Source organism: Ictalurus punctatus, chromosome 15 (genome assembly GCF_001660625.3).
Source record: "Ictalurus punctatus breed USDA103 chromosome 15, Coco_2.0, whole genome shotgun sequence".
In the NCBI taxonomy this organism is placed as follows: Eukaryota; Metazoa; Chordata; class Actinopteri; order Siluriformes; family Ictaluridae; genus Ictalurus; species Ictalurus punctatus.
Genome location: NC_030430.2, coordinates 22,984,660 through 23,010,478, shown reverse-complemented (window position 1 = coordinate 23,010,478; position 25,819 = coordinate 22,984,660). Strand labels below are relative to the sequence as shown.

General features: G+C 41.5%; 2 protein-coding genes across 3 annotated transcripts; both read right to left on the bottom strand.

The window, feature by feature from the left end:
• Window positions 1-5,360: 5,360 nt before the first annotated feature.
• Window positions 5,361-15,136, bottom strand: zgc:101663 (alpha-1,3-mannosyl-glycoprotein 4-beta-N-acetylglucosaminyltransferase C). Of its 2 annotated transcripts, none has more exons than XM_017486733.3 (5): window positions 15,024-15,136; window positions 11,352-11,444; window positions 11,101-11,225; window positions 9,759-9,879; window positions 5,361-8,611 (listed from the first exon to the last, which is right to left on the bottom strand). In XM_017486733.3, the coding sequence occupies exons 3-5, from the start codon at window positions 11,212-11,214 to the stop codon at window positions 7,479-7,481; spliced, it is 1,368 nt and encodes a 455-aa protein (XP_017342222.1). In that variant the 5' UTR covers window positions 11,215-11,225; window positions 11,352-11,444; window positions 15,024-15,136; the 3' UTR covers window positions 5,361-7,478. The 2 variants fall into 2 exon arrangements, with proteins under 2 accessions (XP_017342222.1, XP_017342221.1); XM_017486732.3 differs by lacking the exon at window positions 15,024-15,136 and adding an exon at window positions 12,972-13,350.
• Window positions 15,137-16,855: 1,719 nt separating this feature from the next.
• On the bottom strand, window positions 16,856-25,819 carry ap4b1 (adaptor related protein complex 4 subunit beta 1). The gene is made up of 11 exons (XM_017486730.3): window positions 25,672-25,819; window positions 24,877-24,996; window positions 24,388-24,612; window positions 24,135-24,265; window positions 23,323-23,470; window positions 22,258-22,754; window positions 21,282-21,365; window positions 20,265-20,368; window positions 18,789-18,996; window positions 18,188-18,487; window positions 16,856-17,329 (listed from the first exon to the last, which is right to left on the bottom strand). The coding sequence occupies exons 2-11, from the start codon at window positions 24,987-24,989 to the stop codon at window positions 16,935-16,937; spliced, it is 2,205 nt and encodes a 734-aa protein (XP_017342219.1). The 5' UTR covers window positions 24,990-24,996; window positions 25,672-25,819; the 3' UTR covers window positions 16,856-16,934.

Below are 25,819 nucleotides of genomic sequence, written 5' to 3'. Positions count from 1 at the left end.
AAACTCAACAGGGCTAATTTAAGATGCGTAACATAATATAGAGCAGATGATTGAGTTAAACTAGGTCAGATTGAAACATGACCTTCTTCTATGAAGGGATTTACGAACAGCATCAGCATGGGCCCACAGCTGCTTTATAATCATATCCTAAAATATTATATGTTTATGATGAAGGGTTTTTTTTTTCTTATTAGAATTCATTCTGACAAGTCAATTCAACTTTAAATAACATGCGCAGATACTGTAGGATATGACTGCAAATAGAAGTCTCTAGAAAACTATAACCTTACGCTGTTATTGACTGCTTATTAGCTTGCTAGTCGATTAGCTTGCTAGTTAATTTGCTAATCAGGCAGTTGGTGGTCTGTAAAGCTCAAATCGAAGACAAAGGGACATTAAACATACATGACCCCCTAGTTACACAGTCATGTGACTTCCTGTGCAGTTTCCTCAGAATTGCAAAGAGTTCGTGTTCATTTTTAGGCTTAGCTAGTTATGATATTCAAAAATACTTGACAGTAGTAAGTGGTGCATAAATGCTCCTTTACTAATCAGAAAAGGGGTTCAGTAAAAGTAAAAAGAATTATGAATTCAGACTGTTTCTTTAAGAAAACATTGAGCTCACAGTCACTTTGGTCATTACCACGTGATAAAATCATCCTGTAGACAATGTGATGCCTCTGTTGAATTCATTAATAATAAATGAACCCTTAATCACTGTGGTTCGGAGTGTATAAGCAGTGTCAGGTTGAAGCCTGGTGCTAAAAGTTTGAAGTCTGATACTGTATAGGTAATGGAAAAAAAGAGAAAAAGAGGTGGGACCTGAGGAAAAAAAAGGCTCCCAATCATGGTCCTGGTCCTGGAGAATGTATCTATGTGTCACATAATTCAGTGTTTTCCCAGTTCTAATGGTGTCTTAAAGCAGGAAAACACTCAGTTGTGCAGGACAAGGGATTCTCCCATCAGCTAGAGCATAAAAAGATCTAAAATTACACCTGCATTTCATACTCACAACCACTGAACGGCAGTAAAGTATCTGTTGACCACCGAGCTGCAAACGGAAATATTCATTTACAACAGAGGTGTCCGAACGTTCATTTACACCGATCAGCCATATCATTAAAACCAGCTGCCTAATATTGTAAGAGCTTTGAGCCGTCGAGGCATGGACTCCACAAGTCCTCTGAAAGTGTGCTGTGGTATCTGGAACAAGACATTAGCAGCAGAAGCTTTAAGTGCTGTAAGTTGTGAAGTGGGGCTTCCATGGATCGAACTTGTTTGTCCAGGACATCCCATAGACGCTCGATCGGATTGAGATCTGGGGAATCTGGAGGCCGAGTCAACACCTTTTGTCATGTTCCTCAAACCGTTCCTGAACGATTTTTGCAGTGTGTCAGGACGCATTATCCTGCTGAAAGAATCTACTGCCATTAGGGAACACCATGAAGGGGTGTACTTGGTCTGCAACAATGTTTAGGTAGGTGGTACGTGTCAAAGTAACATCCACATGAATGCCAGGACCCAAGGTTTCCCAGCAAAACATTGCCCAGAGCGTCACACTTCCTCCGCAAGCTTGACTTCTTCCCATAGTGCTTCCCTTTGCTAGGTACTAACCACTGCATACCAGGAACACCCCACAAGACCTACCGTTTTAGAGATGACCCAGTCGTCTGACCCAGTCGTCTAGCCATCACAATCTGGCCCTTCTCAAAGTCGCTCAGATCCTTAAACTTGCCCATTTTTCCTGCTTCCAAGACATCAACTTTGAGACCTGACTGTTCAGATACAGCCTAATACATAATCACCCCTTCACAGGTGGGATTATAACGAGATAATCAAAGTTATTCACGTCACCCGTCAGTGGTTTTAATGTTATGGCTGATCGGTATAAAATTGGAAGTAAACAGAAGGTTTTAGAATTTTGAAACCCATAAAACAAAGAAAGTGGATGTTCGATGTCTCAAATATTTAATATTGAAGATTCTGCACTGTTTCTAGGTACCTACTCAAATACAAGCATATGTGTGATATTGACCGTGGTAACTGCTATGTACAAAAGGTCAGATGTTCTTCATGTCTAATCAGTTTTTTGTTTTTTTTAAATTTTACTCTTGTCTTTAATTTATTTATTCATTTTCATATGATTCATTTACATGTGATTCATTTTCATGTGATTCATTTACGTATGATTCATTTACATGTGATTCATTTACTAATTTGCTTCTCTTTAAATCCAGTTTTAGACTTTTACAAAGTCTAAGTTTTAGACTATTACAAGGATCTTTCCAGATTATTACTTGCTACACTGTATGAGATAACCTCAGTAAAATCGCCTGAATTCTATAATATAACTTGTTCACCATGTTAGGTTTAAATCCTAATAAAAACAGATTCGCAATTAAATAACATTACTCTGTTCCAGTTCACATCCTTCAAAGCATTGGCATGTTCTGCTTACTCTCACAATCCCCCAAACACACACACACCCAAAGTCTCCATAAACAAATGAGACAGCAGTGTCAAATGAGACGAATCAGTTCGATTGAAGCAGGTGTTCAGACGACACTCCGATGGATTTGATGGAAATTGCACTGTTATCTTTGCGCTTTTTGTCCGTAGACAGGACTAAATAGCATTCTGTAAATAAATTTGCAGGTGTAGGCTCTTACATTTTAGCTAACAGTGTTAGCACAGTCTGCTAGGCACCCTTGTCAGGTGAAAGGAAAAATAGTACCGTGTTGGTTGACGGGCCTCCTATCAGTTTACATCTGTCGGCAAGCCGCATTTTGTCCTGTGGCTGGACTCCAATGATTTACATGTATTTACATTGCCCCAAGATAGTATTATTAATACCATGGTAACAGTAATGACATGCAGCACTCAGTAACTCATCATAACTCATCCAACAGACCTAGCAGCTCCATACTGAAGGTTTAATTCATAATAATGCTAAATAAAAGCCACTGCTTTAATGTGATATTTAACTAATTCATTGCAATAATAAGAATAGATCAAATTTGGACAATATTTACATGTTCACTGTTATCTGAAGCGGATCATTTACAGATTTTAGTTTTGTGAACAATGACTTAAACCACGTTTCCACCGCAGGAACTTTCCGCAGGAACTTTCCGCAGGAACTAGGGACTTTTTCAAGGTACTTGGTGTGTTTCCACTGCAGGGACCAGGGTGTAATGTAAGTTCCGGTAAAATATTTCTCCCTCAGGAAGTGGTTCTTTTTTCAAAGTTCAGGGCCTTTGGGGGGTGGGACTTGGGCGCTGAACATGCTGATTGGTTGAGTTCACGCAGCATTTTTTTTCAACCATTTTTTAAAAGTCTGTTGCGGTGTGTACATTAACAATCGTTTATTGCAATTTGAATCAACACAACGAATCTCCTCCATGCTTGTTGTTGTTGTTGCAGTGTCGTTCTCAGATTTCAGAAAATAGACTGTCCGTTTTTTAGTTTTGAAACACGAACCTTGATTCCCGTGACCAGGCCGCACCAATGACCACGCCCTATCCTAACCATTAGACCACCGGTTTATTTACAGCGAACGCTTTTGTTACTATTCAAAGGTTTTTTTGTTCCAATCAGAGCCTGCTACGTGTTCTTATAAGCCGAGCAAACATTTTACATCATTTCATCATTAAAACCAGCTTACTTTGTGTCAATAATCAGTTTGATTGTAGCATACTTCGAGGCTTCATATCCTCGCCAAGGGCTTGTCGTGCAGTCATACTGTACGTCACCTGACTAATTTATCTAATCTTCACATTACTTTAGACCGCGATGGAAACGCAGACAATGAAGGTCTGGAGGAAGCAAATGGTCCCTAGAAAAAAGTTCCTGGGACTAACTGTTCCAGGTAATTTCGGTGGAAATGCGGCTTTAATTGATAAGATAATACCTGCCAATGGTTAATGGATGATAGGCACACCAGAACATGACAGGAAATGGTGTTATGGTATGTGTGTGTGTGTATATATATATATATATATATATATATATATATATATATATATATATATATATATATATATATATATATATATGTATTAGTCCCTGTGTGCCCTCTTGCCCTCTATATCCAGACGCCTATAGAAATGGGGTTCTTCGATGTTTTTTTAAGGGCTCATTAGCTAATAATGAGCCTTACTCTCCAAAAATTAGTAGTCTGATGACTACAAAAACACAAAACATTATTGTAGGGTACTAGATAGGACCTTTAAGGCTTCCCCAGAGACACAACTTATTTTTCAAAAATAAGTCACAAGATCCTTGGACTACGTCACTAATATCTCCTTGGCACCGCAAATCAAACATTGTCAGGTCTTCCCACAAGAGAGCAGCAGGTATACTCTGTGTGTGTGTGTGTGTGTGTGTGTGTGTGTGTGTGTGTGTGTGTGTGTGTGTGTGTGTGTGTTTACAAGCTGAGCTCTCCGACAAACACCTGGAGGAACAAAACACCTGCTGTGCGCCATCACCTTGTGTGTTACCATGGACACCTGAGCTGTTTACTCAGCCATTAGCTTTCCTAAAGCTCAGCGTGTTCAATAAATCTGTTAATCCAAGGTCACGCAGAACAAACCTCTAGAGACATAGTTTAACTCTTTGTAACTGTACACCAATTATGGTAACTGAATGTGGTGTTAGCTTGTACGGTAGAATGAGATTTGGGACAGACGCGCCTCCCACCGCCCAACCACACACACATTTTGAAACAACAGTAATTTGTAGTTTGGAACACATCCTGTGACTGTCTGAAGAGAAGAGAAGATCAAGAAGTACTCGGAGGCATTGAAATACATTTCGGAACCCTGTCCAAGTTCAGTCTCAGTGTTTTGGTCCTCCCGAACACTGTCTCAACAACACTCTCAGGAAAAACAGTACCGTTCCTTGTCATTGGGGTGGAACTATCAATCGTACATCTTTCACCTGGAAACATGGACATACCGTAGTGTACCTACCTCATTAAAAATTATTTAAGATACACCAATTAGTTTTTAGAGTAAAGATTTAAAGGTACACTACATACTCAGTTCTAGGTAAAAGATCCATACTCAAGGTTCGCTTGAGGGAAGCACACTAGAGACTAGGAAAGGAACGTTTTAGTACCCTTATTTTCTGAGAGTGTATGGATGCTGAGTAGACAAAATAGAAAGGAAAAGTGGTGTTTAGAATAAACAATGTCATCTCTAGGTTTGTCTCTCTGTTTGACTGGAAAACCTTCGACAACGTCATCTTGCCGTGCCGTCTCCCTTGAACAGCAGTGAATGCAAAAATACACAACCTCTCACAGTAGTTCAACCAGTTTTCAGAAATGCACCATGGGCAAAACCAAAGCTTTTCCACAGAGCTATTGTATAGAGAATTCAGTTTATTGTGGTTTCAGGTATGCATATACAGTACAGTGCAAAAACTGGTATCTTGGTAAGGAAAACATCTCGAATATAGTCAGATTCGATCTTGTATTTCCTATTATAAGATTACAATTAACCAAATATAAGATTATTAAACCTACTTCTAGACGTCATTTGACTCGTTTCAAGCTCTATATGTTCTTGTTCTACTGGCAGATGGTTTTGCTGCTTTATTGAAAGAAATTAGCAAGATTATCTGACAATAGAACAAGAAAATGTAGAGCTTGAAATGAGTCGAAATGTAAAAATGAGTGTAAAAGTGTCAAATGTAAAAGTGTATCCCTAGAGTTCTGCAACAATCTTAAGAGACCTGCATAGTGTAGATACTGTCCAGTGTAGATACTGTCCAGTGGGCTAAGGCATATGATTTAAGTAAATCCCATGTTATAAATAGCATTGAACCCTGAGAAGACATCTCTCCTGCAATCTCTACATTCCACCTGTCAAAGTTAGGAACACAAACTCTTTCCTGGCAGTGCCTCTGATACTTTTTGGCTTGTGGAGTTGAGAAAGATGCTCGATCATTTCCCTTAAAAGTAAAAGTACCAATATCCTGTTAGATTCTGTGTCTTGTCCTGGTATAACAAAAACTTTCTACTTCTACTTGCTTCTTGGCGCGTCTAGGGGTTTCTAGGGGCGGCTGTGGCTCAGGTGGTGGAGCGGGTTGTCTACTAATCGTAGGGTTGGTGGTTCGATTCCCAGCCAGCATGACACCGAACCCCAAGTCGCTCCTGATAGCAAGCTAACACCTTTCACAGCAGCTCTGCTACCATTGGTGCGTGAGTGAATGTTTGAATGAGAACCAGTGTAAAGCACTTTGTAACCGCTAAGGATAATAAAGTGCTATATAAGTGCAGACCATTTACCATCTTAACCTTTTGTTGCCAATTGCATTGACTTTTAAATCCATGTCATCCATTTCACTGGTCCCTTCTTCGAAATACTCTCGCTTTTTAAGTGAACCCGTTTGTTGTGTGTATAAAACATGTTCAAATGAACATCCACTGGTGCAGAAAGGGACGTCGGTGTTCCTAGAACATATCTGAACACACGACTGAAGAACCATATGGTATACACCTCATTTTATGTGACCAGCAGCTTGATTTAATAACAGAATATACCTCATTAAATTTTAGCACCATGTTGTTAAGTTGATGGAAGTTCCCTCAGACTAGGAACAATCTTTCACTTAGAAATTAAAGTGTTTCCAAAAGACAAACCAGAGTGAAACACTTGACCCGATGATTGACGGATACACACCAACTCCAAAATCTGGAGTAGATGCTTAATCTTAACTTTCCCCTTCATTCTCAGCAATAAACCCTGCTGAGTACAGTGTGACTGCACCAGTGGTGATTTCACCAAACACAACACAAACTCCATTATAAGAACAAATATTTCCCACCTTTGCAATAAGAAAATAACCTTAAACGTCCAAACTATGATAATATTTCACGGTCTCTATTGTGTAAACACAGTCCGTATCAACAGCGTAATATAATATGCGTCAGGGCAGTCACCTTGTGGGGGGGTGGCGAAGAATCAATCATGTATTGTTCTTTGTCTAAGTATCGTCCGTTGCCGTTCTGGGAAACTCGAGAATGACTCATACTGTTTTGACAGGTTTACGTTTTTAAAAACAGAACAGACAGGCGGAGTAACTTTGCTATCGTTTACCTCAGTGAAACGTTCTAGAGCTATAGTAGAAATTCTTTTTATTCCCATCACCAATAATGTGGGCTGACAGGAGCCATGGTTCATTCTCACCTCCATCAAATGTCTAAAGTTTACCCCACGGCCACCATTTTAACAAATTCCCTTCCCTCTACAACGTCTGCCCAATGCGGTGCTAAATTTATCATTTCTTTTTATAGCTTATTAGTAAAATTGGGTCCCATCAAGTTGTAAATCTACTTTTATTAGATACGTAGGATATTTTGGAAAACACTCCACAACACAAAAGGCACATATTTGGTCCTGGTTGAAACGCATCCGTTTCCGGATTCATGGAATGATGCAATCGATCTTATTTTATGATCTCATATATATCCTACATCACTTCCTTAACCACACCTGGATGTCTTTTATGATCACCCAATTTGGCTGACTCGCAGCTACTCTGATATTTAAACACGATACCGATCTGTTCACTGTCTGGTGAATGTTTTGAAACTCAAAATATCCCTTGTTTAGGACTCCTAAATTGTGAATTTCTGTGCATTTCACTCCATCTGTTGTTTCCACCACTTTTTCCCCGAGCTCCACGTCAGCAGATTGAAGAATGTCATTCCCTTTCAGCCCTGTCTGAATCACGATACGTGAGGGGATTACCGGTTTCTCGAAAGCCACGAGAAAGAAGTTCCCTACATTTATAGGGGTCTTGCCCCAGAAATAGCTTCCTCCTTGACTGTAAGCTTCGTCTGGATTGTAGTTTTCAAAAATTCCAATGTCAGTGTAAACAGTGGCTGGGGGGTTATCAGCAGGATTATCGTGGAAGTCATCATCTTTGAGGCGATTGTATGTTCCCTGAAAAGAGGAATACGTTCCCATGTGCTGAAAGAGGGAAGGTCGAAAGCGGATGACCTTGTCCTGAGTTAGCAAAGTGCGGAAATGTGAAAGTAAAAAGTCACAAGGCATTTCCTGGTAAAACAAAAAGAGGAAGTGCGCCAGGCGAGGGAGCTCTTTGGAGTTGTATAGTTTCCCGATATATCCCAGTTTGGAGAACTCGAGTGTCACCCATGGGGAAGATCCTTTTGAACGAATGTAACCTCGAATGGAGGACAAAAATCCTTTAGAGCAGCTCACATCATCCTCCAGCATGAGGTAATACTTGGAAAGAGTGGCACTGAAGTCCACCAGGAAGGCGTAGTCTACGTTCTGCTTGGAGCGGAACGTCACGCGATCCGGAGCATCGTTAAAATTCCTCTTCAGGCCTGTCAGAGGAGGGTACTTTTCCTCGTCGGCGTGGATTACCAGAAGCTGACCCTGGATCAGTCTTTTCGGAAAAAGCTTGTTAATGCTGGTTAGCATTTGCTGAACCCATCTCAGGTCAAAATCAGCCAGAAGAACCACAACCACCATCTCAGAAAGCTCCTCCTCTGACGACTGATTGAAAATGGAGTGAAGGGTTTGGAGAAGATAATTCTCTTTCTTCCTCTTCACAGAAGAGAGACCCACGGTGAGGTACCCTACCGAAACAAGCAAACCTGTTAAAAAACCAGTTTACCAATGAGTGCGAACGTTAACTTATTAATGAACGTCACATTTTTAAAGAACTTATAGTTATATTTAACGTGTTTAACGTGGCCGTGAAACAAGTTAATTCCTGTCATCACTTAATATCAGGTTAAAGAAACTGGACAGCTCAAACTCCTTGTACTGAAGACTTTCCAATGGAGGGAAAAAATGACTGACTGTTACAAAGCACTGACACCGGGGACAGCTTGTATACATTCAGCTAACAACAAAGGTTACAGCCTTAGCACTATAGACAGTGCTAGACTCAGCGTACGGTGCTGTGAAAAAGATTTCTTCTGTGTTGTGTAAAGTCATCCAACACCTATCACCCATGTGAAAATCTAATTGCCCCCTTCAACTTAAAATCTGTTTTAGCGGCAAACGCTTCCGGTAACTGGAGATCAGTCTTTCACAGCGCTGTGGTGGAATCTTGGTACACTTTTCTTTGCAGAACTGCTGTAGTTTAGCCACAATGGGCGTTTTCGAGCATGAACTTCCTGTTTAACGTACAGTCACAGCGTCTACATGGGTTCAAGTCATTACTTTGACTAGGCCACTCTGAAACTTTTTTTTTTGAGCCAATCAGAGGTGGAATTACTCCTACGCTTTGGATCATTGTCTTTCTATCTTGCTAATCCAGCTGCTTAAAGACTTACAAACTGAAGCCCGGACATTTTCCTTTAAGATTTTCGTGTTTCTCTCAATTACTGCAACTTGCCCCGGCCCGTTATCATTTAAAAACTGTATTTTGTGCTTACTCACATTGCCTTTGTTTTGATCTAAGATTTTGTTTCGTTTCTGAAACAATTTAGTATGAGATGTACACAAAACCAGAAGAAATCAAAATGGGGGCAAATACTTTTTCACAGCACCGTATAGCGTCCGGTTTAGCGATGTTCAAACGGGACGTTCCGAACACCTTGATGCAAGTCTTTTCATATCCTCGTTCGTGTTCCTCATTGGGGAAAATGGGGTTCGAGCTTGACGATTGTGCCAGACCGCAATTCTCCCCATCATTTTCACTGTAGAAAAATATCTTTATTTAATGCAAATATCCCAGATATACTTTTCTCTATATTAACCGGTGTTTGTTCTCACTTTGCCGATGCGGTATATCTCCTGCTAACACTCGAACCGAAGCTCTGAGACACAGGGTATTTTGTTGAAGTTCCGGAGAGCATTTTTCACTGCTGTAGTTCCCAATAAGCCTGGCAACGTCCTACAACACACAAGAGATCAATTCAGTATGATACCATTGGAACTGGCTAATTTATTTAGCTGCTTTTGGCTTTCACTGTCGATATGATTGGGTAATTCAATCATGCATGTAATGCAATAAACAGGAAACAGACGCTTATAAACTCAGATAAACAATGAGCAAGACATCGCAAACAAAGGACAAAGGAACCGAAAGCTATGAATACATTTGAGAAATAAACCAATGACAAGACAGGGGTCAGAATTTGATTTGTGCCTTACAGGACTGCTGCTGTGACCACCGTGGATTTAGTACGTGTCTCTCGTGACAGCTAATAACTGGTTTGCTGCCTCGTTTCTAAGCAGGTAATGATACAGGTTGAAAACATGTAAAGAGAGCTCTGGTGCAACTGGACGAAGGTGTGAAAGCAGAGGTGGAGACTTAAGTTTTCCATGAATATAACAAGGGCTAAGAGGGCAGGGTGGCTAAAAAGTGAAATTATTTCAGTGCCCTTCAGTCCGTAAAAGCCAAAAGAAAAGCCCTCTAAGATGCTCCTATGTGTGAGAAAACATGGCTCTCTAGGATGCCCTTCCAGTTGGAAATATCATCTAGGACATCTTAAAACATCTTAAACAAATCCAGATAATAATACACAGGTAGATAAGTGAATTTAAAAAAAAAAAAGTGAAGGGAAGGAAGAAAACAAACGTGGAAAACGGTAAACCCAGACTTTGTGTGTTGATGAAAAAAAGAATGATACTAAAAAAAAAAGGATAATACTATAATACGGTATAATTCACATTAAATTAAAAGTCATTTGTTTGATTTCCTAGCCAGTATTATTTTATGTCTTTTTTTTTTCATGCCAGATTGGTGAGACTGCCTGTCAGTCAAGCTCAGTGGGTGGGATTAGGCGTTCACTGGTGGTCTTTTATGGTCCTACTAAGCACATGATGTGTCTCATGTGTGTCATTAGGCCAGAGTTTAGTCATGTGGGTAAACAGACCGTCTTATAAAACCATGTAGTCAGTAGGACGAGACAAAGCCCCAGGCTGAGAGAGCGAGAGCGAGAGAGAGAGAGAGAGAGAGAGAGAGAGAGAGAGAGCAAAAACAGGCTGCACATATGTGGTGAGGGACTGAAATAAAACGGACACACGCTTTCTGTTGAGATAAGAAAATGAATTTGTTAGAGCCTCTTAATTGCTGTGTGTGTGTCTGTGTATCTGTGTGTGTGTGTGTTACCACGGGTTCTCTTTCTTGTTCTGTCTCTTGTCCTCTCCTCATGGAGATATACAAGCAGGTGAGGATGAGCAGACCAACAAGTGTCTGTACAAGTTTTTTCAAGTGACATCTCATCTTGAAGAAGACTGCAAAATTAAAAAGAACATTACTACCACACCCACACCCACACCCACTTCTTCCACTTCCTGTTGCACACACCCAGGTGAGTGAAACTGTATAAAATTGTTATTATGTTAAAGGACATCATCTACCTTTACTCAGTGAGCGTCACACCAGCTGCTGTTACAAGTCCAGTCCATCAGATCACACTCTGGTTTCCATCGCTTCAGTCGGTTCTCTCCTTCCTGTGTGTTTACAAGAAGAGTAACATCAGTATCGAAAGGTTAAACCAGCTAAACCAACGCAGTCTGTTCCAGCGCAGTGCTGTAATCGTCCTGAACGGGAATCACTCCGTGTCTTTCGAAGGGACACACAACTGCAATTTCACACAAATACACCGGGGGTCAGATCGCGTCAAAACACCAGCCAAGGCATGCACAGTCACAGAATCTGAAATAAATTTGGAAATGTTATGTGCCTGTGGAGTAAGGGAGGGGTCTGGCTGGGGGTCTGGCTTTGTAACCAATGAGAGGTCAGTTAGGTCCTAACTGTTTCAAGTGGAGCTGGATAAGCGGACAAGAAAGAAAACATGGACAGTCGTAAAACCTGACTACATTCTAAGCTATCAAGAGCTGAACAGTGTAAACATGTTAAAGAGAGAAAGAAAGAAAGAAAGAAAAAGTTTAAGACTACACTTACTACCCTTTTTCACACGCAATATACATTTTTAAAAATATTTTAAATCACTCTCTAAAGCTGAACAGAACAGACAGACAGAGAGACAGATAGACAGACAGATACATAGATAGATAGATAGATAGACAGACATATAGCTAGACAGACAAACAGACAGACAGATAGATATAATAGCTAGACAGACAAATAGAAAGACAGACAGACAGATATATAGGTAGACAGACAAACAGACGGACAGATAGATAGCTAGACAGACAGACAGACATACAAACAGACAGACAGATAGACAGACAGATAGAAAGACAGACAGATAGAAAGACAGATAGAAAGACAGACAGACAGAGAAAACAGGAATGTAACTGTGGATACATTGTCCTTAGAAGTGGGGTGGGTATGTGTGTTAAGTTCCCTTTTTGTCCATGTCAAGTCCATGATGATACACAGTCACATGGTGCCTGTTATCGTCTTAGTGGGTAACATTTTAAACTTCACAAACAGCTAATTGAGAGAAAAAAAACACACACTATTTAACTCAACTCTAAAGACAGAACCAGAACCTCTAGAACCTGGACTTCTTTACAATATACTGAGAGCAAGTTCGCTTTTCCACAGCTGTCTCCTGAAGCATCATTCAGCTTCCCCAGCAAATAAAAACTAGTTTGACCGGTTGTGTGTTCATGTCTGTCGTTTCCTCAGAGTCTGCGTGTGTAGCTGTATTGTTCTCATTCAATCATTAATCCTAAGTAAGACCTTTATCCCGGTCTGGCTTGCGCTGGAGTCCTGGGAACGCTCTGTGTGCGAGGATGGGACACCAGTCCATTTCAGGGCACACACACATGCACTCATTCATACCTAGGGGTAAATTTAGATTCTACCTGACCTGTATTGTTTTTTCTTTCTTTATCATGCTTTCAAAGAAGAAGAAGAAGAAGAAGAAGAAGAAGAAGAAGAAGAAGAAGAACAACAACAACAACAACAACAACAACAACAAGAACAACAACAAGAACAACAACAACAACAACAACCCAGTTTGATGTTTTCTCCTTAGTCATTCAGTACATAGTGCAGGTCCTTACCTCAGTGACAGCTCCTGGACCTTGTCTCTGTATATACACACTTCTCTCTGTGTCTGTGTGTGTGTGTGTGTGAGCGCTAGAGCGCTCGAGCCCTACACGTCCTGACAAGAAAAACTCGCGATCCTCTCAAATAAAACCGTCAGAAGCTCAGGATGCTCCAGCTTGGTCTTTAGTTCAGCGGGTTATCCTGGTCCACATGTCCTGGGTCCTGTTTTTTGCGGACTTTTCTCTCATTTCTGCCAGAAGAATAGAGTAAAAACAACCGGTTTCACCCGTTGGGAAAAAGCAGTGTTCGCTCGAGAGGTATCTCTCGAACATTAGTTCATTTCCGCGTGTGTTCTCACTGATGTTGTGGTGCCTCGCGCGCTGCACCCACGCGCACACACACACACACGCACGCGCGGAAAATGTTTTTAGATGTTTTGCATTTGATGTACAGATTAGGATCCGGATAAAGAGTCAAATGACTTTGACCACCGCAGTACAATGGGCCCTAGCTTATTTGACATGAAAATTAAGAGTATGGAAATTCTGGTTTTGTCCTGTGATAGAGTCAGACTTACACATTTCAGTATAGGAAGTGGTTTTGGGTTTTTTTGTTTGTTTTGGGGGTTTTTTTTTTTTTTTGGTTTTTTTTTTTTTACAAAATGCTGATCTCACTCTTTTTAAAGGTGCAATACACGACTTCTTTACTATTCTTATTTCTGTACAAAATCTGAAGAAGAACAAAATGCAGAAAATGATAACACGGTCATTGTTTAAACCATGGCCTCAGCACCAGTTTTACAAACCGGAAATGTTTAAGATGGACCTCCTGTCAGTCATTTTATAGCCACGCCCCAAACCCCTTCACTCCCCTTCACTTGCTCATGCTGTGTTTTTTTGGAGGGGGGAACACTGGCAGTGCTTTTCCAGATGGAGTATTTTATTATTCATGAACGAATGAAACTGGACATGGAATTAGCAGTGTTGCTATTTACTATTACTATTTCACTGGCCTTCTTTACAAAGGGGAGGGGACGGGAGGGGACGGGAGGGGGTGGGGAGGTTAATTGGATATAGCAACCAAGACAATTCAAGTGAAAAACTTCAAATACACTTCATTACGGACCGGAATAGTTTAGATGGGCCTCCTGTCAGTCATTTTATAGCCACGCCCCCAAGCCCCTTCACTCCCCTTGTGTAAGAAAAAATCATGCTGTGTTTAGGGGCGCCAATCGGGGGGGGGGGGGGGGGGGGGGTGTTATGAAATGCAATGACATAACATAGTATATATCACTTTCAGACTGTATATATCACTTTATACACAGACCTATAAAAATACACAGCACAATCTCCCAGTGTTGATTTAATACCCAGAGTGTTGAATTTACACCCTACAGTGTTTGTATAAGACCATTAGACACAAATCTACACACTGGATGTTTACTCAACACTAGGGATTTTACTGTGTAGGATTACCGTCAAACCTCCCTCACGACACGTTAATGCCAGAATTTCACGTCAGAACAAAAGTTAAATATTACTTCTTCTGTGATAATTTAGGTTAATGAATACAAAAGATCCCGGTTTACATGATAACACAGAAAGCGTCCCCACTACCAAAACCAGTCTTAGTCAAACTATAAGCATTACACTGGCAAAATCTAACAGTGTTAACCCATTACACATCCAGCATATTACCGAATTATTCACTTTAAAGCATTATTCAATAACTACTACAAATTATTCCAAGACTTCAAACAGTAGAAAGCTACAGGAATGCAGGTAAGAAGTAGAGTGAGAGTGAGGAATGAAAGTCTGGACATCAATGCAGTGTCGTGTTTTTTGTAAACATATATAAAATATACAGTATATATATACCAGTTAATACATTTTATACACAAATATGTGGACTTCGCCCTGATGGGAATAGCTCACACATCTCACACACAAACACACACCTGAGATCATTATTTACAGTAAAGCACTAACATCTGGCTGTCAGTCATTTGATAAAAGCTCACGAGTCAAAGGCAGAAAGGTCAGTAATGAGTTAGTGCTCACACTCACCTGAGCGTTGATCAATCTGTACCCTCTCACTGCACTTGGGTTCACAGGTGGAAGAGAGATGACGCCCCACACACACACACACACACACACACAGGTGTCGTGTAAAGTAGGTAACGCTCTCTACAGGTAATGTGTAGGTTAAAACAAGGACTGTTTACCACACCCACATACACTCCTACGTTCTCATTTTTTAAAAATCCACACAATTGTAACAGGACTAATTTCCTGCATACACACAAACACACACACACACACACAGATACAGATACACTCATACAGTATCTTACTACACTCTTAAAACAGATGCATTTAAAATAACACATCGTTTTAATTTTTTTTTTCTTGAAATGTTTTTTTTTTTTATTGTCCCTGTTCTTTTGATTTACCGACCACCTAAACCTGCACCACAGTTTCGGTCTGAGTTTAATTAACTGCTCACTAGTGCATCTTCTATTTGCTCTAAAATTCTCTTTGTGGGAGACATTAACATCCATTTAGATTCCCCTTCATGTACTTTGACCTTTGAATTTAAAATTTGCTTTGCAAATTTGCGTCAAGCAAATGCAATAAATTCTGTGCTATAGAGGAAGCAAGGTGACTAAAATGTCCCATGCTGTAATTAATATTTACACTGCGTAGATATCTGACACACACACACACACACACACAATGTGAAATTACGATTAAAAAATAAATAAAAATGAGAAATATTTTAGCGAAAAAATAAAAACGTTACAATAAACTAGTTGCATACATGTGCACACCCTTTTACAATGAGGCACATGGCTGTGTTTGGAATGAACCAATCGCATTCGATCTTATGTTCAAAGGTAATTATCATACAGCCGTGCTCAATGAAATGATTCTGATTAACCCCAAATAAAGATCATCTGTTTCTGTAGGATTTTCTTACTTTCGTCCGACTGCTAAAGCCACGGTCCTCAAAGAGCTTACAAAGCGTGTACGGTATCTCACTTGTTGTTAGGAATCGATCAGGAGATGGGTATAAAAGAATTTCCAAAACATTAGATATACCATGGAATGACATAAAGGCCATCATCAACAAATAAAGAAAATGGAGAACCATTGTGACATTGCCAAGAACGTCTAAGGAAGTCCCTCCAGAATTTCCAAGAAGACGAGACAAAAACTTACCAGGGAGTCTGCCAAGAGACCTATGACAACATTAAAGGAGCTGCAGGAATGTCTGGCAAGTACTGATTACTCTCTGCATGTGACAACAATCTCTCGTATTCTTCACACATCTGGGGTTCAGGGTAGGGACGGAAGCCCTTTCTCATAAAAAAAACATCCAAGCTCAACTAAATCACCCTAAACCATGTGACAAAATGTGTTATGGTCTGATGAGACCAATTCCAAAAGGTATAATAATTTCATAATTCCAAAAGATATGTTTGGTGCAAAGATAAAGCGCATCACCAAAAGAACACCACACCCACGGTGAAGCATGGTGGTGGCGGCATCATGCTTTAGGGCTGCTTTTCTCCAGCCAGAACTGGGGCTTTTATCAAGGTAGAGGGAATCGTTAATAGCTACAAATACCAGTCGATTTTAGTGCAGAACCTCCAGGTGTCTGCTAGTAAGCGGAAGATGAAAAGGAATTTCACCTTTCAGCACAACAATGACCCAAAGCATACGTCCAAATCAACAAAGGAACGGCTTAACCAAAAGAAGATCAATGTTTTTGGATGACATAGCCAGAACCCAGACCTGAATCCAAGTAAACATCTGTGGGGTGACCTGAAGAGGGCAGTGCACAGGAGATGCACAGAAATAATTCAATACAGAATTGAACTGAAACCACACACTGCTGTAAATCAAATTACTTTATTAATAAAAAGTTTTTATTAAGGAGAAAATAAACGGTCAGTAGTTAGGAAAGTAAATACATCATGATGAGTTCAGAGTGCGCAGGACATTTGAGACCACGGACACGAAGCCTTCGACGGCTCCTCGCTCCTCAGGGTGTTGTTTGATGGACAGTGTGACGGTGTCAGCGCTGTCCTGCAGGAGCTCGGCAAGGATCACGCTGCCACCGCTCCAGCTGTACATGTAGAGCTTCCAAGGACGAGCATCGCTCCGGCTATACGCCAAAATTTGGATCTTCACCAGCTGGAAGGCGGAGTTTAGGGTGTCAGGCGAGACGGAGGGACGAGGGACACCCAGACACTGACGATGCAGCACCTGCAGCTCCATCCACAGCTTTTCAAAGGCATCATGGGATACCAGAGGACTCAGAGATAGCCTTGGTTCTTCTGAGGCGTCAGGTGCGCCGTCAGTGTCTCCTGCGAATACGGACAGGAACGGAAATTAGCTTCAGGACATAAGCATATGATATCACCACAGTATTTTACGTAAAATGTAATTTTTTCTAACGCTCATCTAACACTCATCCAACATCCGTCTAACGTTCATCTAACACTCACCCAACATCCATCTAACGTTCATCTAACACTCATCCAACATCCGTCTAACGTTCATCCAACACTCATCCAACATCCGTCTAACGTTCATCCAACACTCATCCAACATCCGTCTAACGTTCATCTAACACTCAACCAACATCCGTCTAACCTTCATCTAACACTCATCCAACATCCGTCTAACGTTCATCTAACACTCATCCAACATCCGTCTAACGTTCATCTAACACTCAACCAACATCCGTCTAACGTTCATCTAACACTCAACCAACATCCGTCTAACGATCATCCAACACTCAACCAACATCCGTCTAACGTTCATCTAACACTCAACCAACATCCGTCTAACGTTCATCTAACACTCATCCAACATCCGTCTAACGTTCATCTAACACTCATCCAACATCCGTCTAACGTTCATCTAACACTCATCCAACATCCGTCTAACGTTCATCTAACACTCATCCAACATCCGTCTAACGTTCATCGAACACTCAACCAACATCCGTCTAACGATCATCCAACACTCAACCAACATCCGTCTAACGTTCATCTAACACTCAACCAACATCCGTCTAACGTTCATCCAACACTCATCCAACATCCGTCTAACATTCATCTAACACTCATCCAACATCCGTCTAACGATCATCCAACATCTGTCTAACGATTATGTAAATAAGATAAAATAAAATATAGAGCATGGGGTATCTAGCGTACCTTCCTTCAGGGTTCCATTCTGAAAGGCCTGATCCGGATCATTTATTCTGATTTCTTCATCTCCGTCCGAGATCTCTCCAGGAACGTCCTGCGCACGGCTCTCAGCTCCTAAAAGGGGATCCAGCGTGTTAAAACTGGAAGCCCAGTGATTGACGGGTTCCTCGGTTCGTCCGGTAATGATTGTCATGGACGGGTCTGATTTAGGTCCCAGGAGAACCTTGCGGGTTTCGTTCACTCCACACTGCAGGAGTCTGTAGTGGAGCAGCGCTCGATCCCGTACACACATATCGCTGTCCTCCTCTGTGGAACAAACAGAATCAGAAACTCCAGATTCACCAAAGTTCACAGACACGCTCAGACACCATAGCTTGTGCTGAGCTAGCTAAATCTATCTGAGCTCTCCAAGCAGCCGTGAGTGAGCCTGCGTCCCCTGAGAGGACAGGATTCTCCTGAATCCTGCAGGAGAATGATGTCAGCTGTGAGCTACTGTGTAACCAAAGACAAATTAGTGAGTTTACTAGTGAGCTGACTTGGAATGATCTAACTAAGCGTGGAAAATGTTTTTAGCTGGCACATTTTTTCCCCCCTAAGTCTTACGTACCGATGCAGTAGTGTAAGAGACGGCCCAGCATGTCCTGAGTCTCTGCTGGCCGAGACAGGAATAATTTCAGCGACGCTGTGAGCAGTTCCATCTTCACTGCAGAGGAGATCTCCATCTTTATTCCATCTATGAAGCCCTCCAGCACATAGGGGGCGCTACTGATCTGCTCTCCATGCACTCCAAGTAGCCACAACAGAGCCTGTTTTCCCTGAGAGAGCGAGCATGAGGGAGACGTACAGTCCATTTTGTAAAAGGCAGGACAACAATGACTTGAAGTCTGAGCAGTAATATTTACTCAATACCTCATTTAACATTCCGTTTAACATTCATCTAACACTCATCCAACATCCGTCTAACGATCATCCAACACTCATCCAACATCCGTCTAACGATCATCTAACACTCATCCAACATCCGTCTAACGATCATCCAACACTCATCCAACATCCGTCTAACGTTCATCCAACACTCATCCAACATCCGTCTAACGATCATCCAACACTCATCCAACATCCGTCTAACGATCATCCAACACTCATCCAACATCCGTCTAACGATCATCCAACACTCATCCAACATCCGTCTAACGATCATCCAACACTCATCCAACATCCGTCTAACGTTCATCTAACACTCAACCAACATCCGTCTAACGATCATCCAACACTCATCCAACATCCGTCTAACGATCATCCAACACTCATCCAACATCCGTCTAACGATCATCCAACACTCATCCAACATCCGTCTAACGATCATCCAACACTCATCCAACATCCGTCTAACGATCATCCAACACTCATCCAACATCCGTCTAACGATCATCCAACACTCATCCAACATCCGTCTAACGTTCATCCAACACTCATCCAACATCCGTCTAACGTTCATCCAACACTCATCCAACATCCGTCTAACGTTCATCTAACACTCATCCAACATCCGTCTAACGATCATCCACTCATCCAACATCTGTCTAACGATCATCCAACATCTAACGATCATCCAACATCTGTCTAACGATCATCCAACATTTATCTAACGTCTAACATTCATCAAACACTCATTTAAAGTCTGTCTAACGCTCACCTAAAATCTGACTAACTTTCATCTGACTCCACTGGCCATCAACATTTATCTAACGTTCATCTAATGTTTATACACTGAACATCTAACACCCATCTATAACGTTCATCTAACATACATCTAACGTTCCTCTAACATTAGCCAACATTCACATAATGCTCGTCTAACATACATCTAACGTTCCTCTAACATTATCCATCATTCGCCTAACGCTCATCTAACATACATCTAACGTTCATTCATCCTTCATCTAGCGCCCATCTAATGTTCATCTAACACTCATCTAAAGTCTAACGTTTATTTTTTCTCTTTAGTGATCTTTGTGTTCAGAATAACCCGTCTTCTTTGTACGTGTGTGTGTTCGGGTGTCTATGTTTTGAGATTCCCTACCTCGTCATCCTGAGGGAGATCGTCACAGCCCTCGACGGCACGACACACAGCCGCAGTGCTTTGAGGACAAAACCATACCAGGTCTCTGTACGTCTGTAACACAGCTACACACACACACACACACACACACACACACACACACACACAAAATGGTGCTAAATAACAACATATTTTTTGATCTGTTTATTATTAAAGTTCAATTATATGGAGCGTCCGTTACACAAGTCCCCGTGAATGAGCTGTTTCTATAGAAACGATAATGCATAAATATGCAGTCGGGTCCATAAGTATTCGGACAGTGACACGATTTTCGCAACTTTGCCTCTCTACACCACCACAATGGATCTGAAATGAAGCAATCAAGCAGTTTTCCCCAGGAGGTCTCCCATCCAGGTACTGGCCAGGCTCAACCCTGCTTAGCTTCAGTGGGAAACCAGGCGAGAACGGCAGGGAAATGTAGCTCTGGCTACATTCAAAATTATGATAATTTGTCCAATTCCTTTTTATTCTTTTTCACTCTAAAGTCTAGGTATAGTGGGCTGGGATGGGCAAAAATGCTGTTAATAATATTTTATATTATTTATCTGAAACATGCATGTATGTTGTGAAGTATGAAGGAAACTTTACCTGTGTTTTTAAAAAAGTGTCAAATTCAGAGCTCCATCAAACTTGTTTAAAACTGAAGCAAACGTCTAGGACTACGTCTGCCGTCACCTGATTGGCTAAACTCGGTGTCTCATTTGCATAAAGTTAAGCTCGACTGAACGTTTCACAACACACAGTGAGTCAGATTTCAGCATGTTTACAAAAGGAAAAGTAGAGAGCAAATCTTTACAGCCTGAAAGTGTTACCATACTCCTAAATCTTGATCATATTAGCATCGATCATGAGTGTGATATTAATATTGGCACCCCCTGGATAAAAGGAAATGAGACAGCGGTGAATGAATTCAGTGATTACGGAGTGATATGTGTGTGTGTGTGTGTGTGTGTGTGTGTGTGTGTGTTTCTCTCTTACCAGAAGTGATATGCTCCTGCTTTAGTGCCAACAATCCTGTCAGAATCTCCAAACACTTCTCGGTATAAGTTCGCCCGATGCGCCCTTCACAGGAGGAGAGTCTTTTTAAATCAGTCATGTTGATTAATCGTGGTCTGATTAATTGGGCCAGGTTTTACTCCGTACCATAAGCATGGATTAAGTACGATCACTTCTGTATCCCGCTACAGACGGACACATCGCATGCTGGATATGTTTAAAAGTATAAAAGTGTCGTTGTAAACAGGTCATTGTTTAAAATACACCTGCAGTTTTACCTTCATTAACTATGCAAGCTTTCACGAATATGCAAATTTACAAACAAAAACACAGCTGTTGTGTAGGTGAGACAAATCTAGGTAAAACTTCCATCTCTCTTACACACACACACACACTCTCTCTCTCTCTCTCTCTCTCTCTCTCTCTCTCTCTCTCACACTCCTTCATTAAAACTGAAAGGCCACCAACTAACACCCAGGTTGCGAAATATACCACTGAAAACAGTCCTCATAAAGGATTCCCCCCTAATCAATCAGTAAATTTACATTAAATGTTATTAGTAGTGTCTAAACTTTTGACCGGTAGTGTATATATCCAAAATATCTTTTACATGACACAGAAAGTTAATCTCAGTACTTTTTTGGTTGTGGTATATTTCATTGGACGTCTTTGCGAATCTGAAACGTTAAACGTATACATTTTAGTCCACGCTTTTGTTGTACGTAATATGAATGCATTTTAGGATTTTTTACCTCATTTTTCTTATCTAATCTGGTCAAGCACTAACGCGCTTCCTCTGAGATACGTGCAGCTCTGCGACTGTGTCTTTCTGAACCAAACGTGAAGAAACAAACGTTTGGCTTTTTAGAATAATTAAAAATGCAAGCGTATCAGTCTAGGAATGAATGTGTACGCGTTACACGGTGTGTGTTTCTTAAGCACAGACTCATTGCGTTACCTATCGCTTTAATGGCTGCCTGTGCAAGTTCAGTAGACACGTCAGTGCAGTAACCCTTCAGTTCCTCCAGGATCAGCGCTACGTTCTCGTCGTTCACCAGCTCCGCCAGAATCTCAATTTTGCGGAGTTTGACGTATGCCGGTTCAGAGAACGCGCAGAAGAAGCGTTTGTAATGGCTGCCGTACGCGGTCGGCTGACTGCGGAGAACCTGCTGCACGTGGCAGAGTGCTGTGAAGCGCATTTCCCGTGCTGCAGCACCACAGGCGGCCAGCAGGGGGCCCCGAGCGCGCGTAAGGGCGTCAGCCTGCACTGTAGGGTGGGCGGAGGCTAAATGAAGGAAAAGCCGGAGTGTGGCGGCCATGACAGGTGGCTGAGCGCTGAGCAGGAAGGTGTCGATCAGGCTGAGGATGTCGAAGAGCTCGTCATCGTTACGGGGACGATAACGCAGGAGGAACGTTAGAACTTCGCTCTGAGACCAGCTGTCCAAATCCTTTAGCCTAGAATCGGGGAAAAAATTATTAAAGATGAATAACGTGGGGGGAAATGTTTATAAACTTCTTCTGAGACAATATGAGTCTCGATACATGAGCAACACGTTACAAGTTACATATAAAACAGTGGCCACGCCTGCTTAACTGGAACTGACAGGCACAGAAAGGCCACACCTCCTTCACTGGTACTGACAGGTACAGAGGCCACACCTCCTTCACTGCGACTAACAGATGTAGAGGCTACACCTTCACTGGGGCCGACAGGTACAGAGGCCACACCTCCTTCACTGGGACTGACAGGTACAGAGGCCACACCTTCACTGGGACTGACAGGTGTCCTCCTTAATTGGGAGTGACAGACACCGAGGCCACACCTCCTTAACTGAGACTGAGACACAGAGGCCACACCACCTTCACTGCAACTGACAGAAAGAGGCCACGCCTCCTTCACTGAAAGACACAGGAGGCCACACCTCCTCTTTTTTACTTTGATAATAAATATTCTGATTCTGACCAGCTGGTGCTGTTCAAAAGAAAAGCAAGCGCAGACATGCGAGCTGTAGAGGAATCAGACCTGTTGATGAGGTGGTGTGCGATGGGTTTGTTGATGACGACGCCTCCTTCATGGTGTAAAATCTCTTCCAGAGCACGCAGACAGTTTACCATCACTACAGGGTCAGGGTCTCTCAGTAGATTGTACAGCTCATTCACCACGCCGCCATCTGCATCAAAAACATCATCGGCATCAGCATCCGCATCAAGGGACTCAAAGAAAATAAGCAACGGAACGTTAGAACTTCACTCTGAGACCAGCTTGGAGAAGGAAAGAACAGAAAGAATGTAGGGAATGAAGGAAACGAGGGACAGAGAGGGAAAAGAAATAAAATAGAATCGATTTAAAGAAAGAACGCACGGATAACGGCAAAAATTATAACAAATGTGTGTCTGGATATTTATTATTACTTTCTGTATTTCTTTCAGCTGCGTCAGGTTTATTGGAGCGACTGAGGCTTTGTCGCCGCCCTTGTGGTTCAAAACTGTTCTACACATACTGTATACTGAACAATAAACTGTAAATCTATATAATACACTATAATATACTGATATTTAATTATCTATGTTTTATGTTACTAAATGTGTTATCTCTAACATTAATTTCCATCTACAATATCTCACACACGGAGCTCTTACTTGCGTCTTTTTGGACACTTTGAGGTGTGTTGTGAGGGAAAACAAACCTCTCTCCATTAGATTAGATTTAGATTTAATAAAACAGAATATTTTTTCACGATTAACGACACAGAAGTGTGCAGTTCTTCAATACGAGAGAGGAGAGGCGATACAGTCGTGTGCTCTGACTGTCAGACCCGTCTGTGAACTCCATACCAATCTCAGCGTTGGGTTGGAGGCTGTGTATTTTGGCACATCCTAACACGGCCACTCTCCTCACATACGCCGATTTATCCCGCAGAGCGTTCATGACAGGCTGATGGATGTACTCGATTATTCCAGGCATCCTGCGATCAAAGGAAAATACTATAAGATGATAATCCGACACACCTCATCGAGGTGGTGCCATCTTGTGGCGTACAATAGACAGCGCTACATCGACGGGCTGTTTCTACATCGGCGTCCGTACCTGAGGTTGCACATGTTGCGGAGCGCCAGGCCACGGATCATGGGGTTGGGATTGTCGCAGTCCTTCCTCAGGGTGTTTATTGCGAGTAGAGCCATGTCGGGTTTCGCTCCGGCGAACGTCACCATGTAGAGAAACACTAGCTTCTTCTGCACCACGTCCACCGTCGCGCTCGCCTTCACCATCTCCATAAACACACTGGACACGTCCACACCCTCCGTCATACACCTGCAAATTACAGACGCATGCACACCGAGACGTTTTTATTCAACATTTTATATGCATAACAAAGTGAATGAAATGATAAATAGTGCGGCAAGCAGCAATCATCGGGGTCCAAGCACTTTTCTTCAAATGCTCATTAAATAAAAGCACAAATGTAGTTGATAGAGATTAATAGTATTGTGTGTGTGTGTGTGTGTGTGTGTGTGTGTGTGTGTGTGTGTGTGTGTGTGACAAGCAGGGTGACCACCTTGTTACCATGGCACTGACCTGATAACCCGTGTGATGTAATTTCTGTAGCGGAGCCGGTCTGCTTGGACATTTGGATTGGACAGCGCCCTCTTTAAGTCCTTCACCGTCTCCTCACACCCAAAATACGGCATCGTCTCGCTGAGAGCAAATAGGATGAACGGTAATCAGTGCAAGATTTCACACACACACACCAGGTCACAAACACACATATACATAAATAAATAAATAAATAAATAAATAAATAAATAAATAAATAAATAAAAATACTGGAGGAATAAAGTACTTTTTAATGTGCTGTTCTAAAAAATAATCAGCTTCAGCTAGGTAACTCCACTTCTCCTCGTTGTAGATTATTTTCTTATAACTGCACATCCCTAAGTGTATTATTCCTTATATATTTCATATTAGTCTATACCAGTGAATGTGTGAATGAATGTTATGACACAGTGTGAAGGTACTAATTGTTAGTAAACATGCTTAATTTGTTAGCTAGCAACGCTAAAGCCATAAACATGCCCTAGATGATGGATCATAATTGATGTAAATGTTTATTAAAAAAGAAAAAAAAAACGTTTAATTTGATTGTAATAAGAACTGCTATTAGAATAGTTGCTAGGCGGATCGTCATCCTGATTCAGCCAATCAGATTGCGAACACAAACCGGAAGCGGTGCAGGATGTACGAAGGATACAAAATGCGCCATGACACCGGCTAACTAGCCGGTTAGAGATAACCAACATAAAGCCAAAACTCTCGGTTTTAGACTGTTTGTCATAAATTATCGCATAACCTCCGAGTTAAACAATACCTTACCTGATTAGTTACTTAATCCCGATGAAAATACATTGATTTTTTTCTAATGTAAGCATCTGGTGGAAAATAGGTTTAAAATGTCTTTATACATTTTGTTTATGTAGAGGCAGACTACGGAGTGAAGCCCGAAACAAGCCCAAGACTTCCG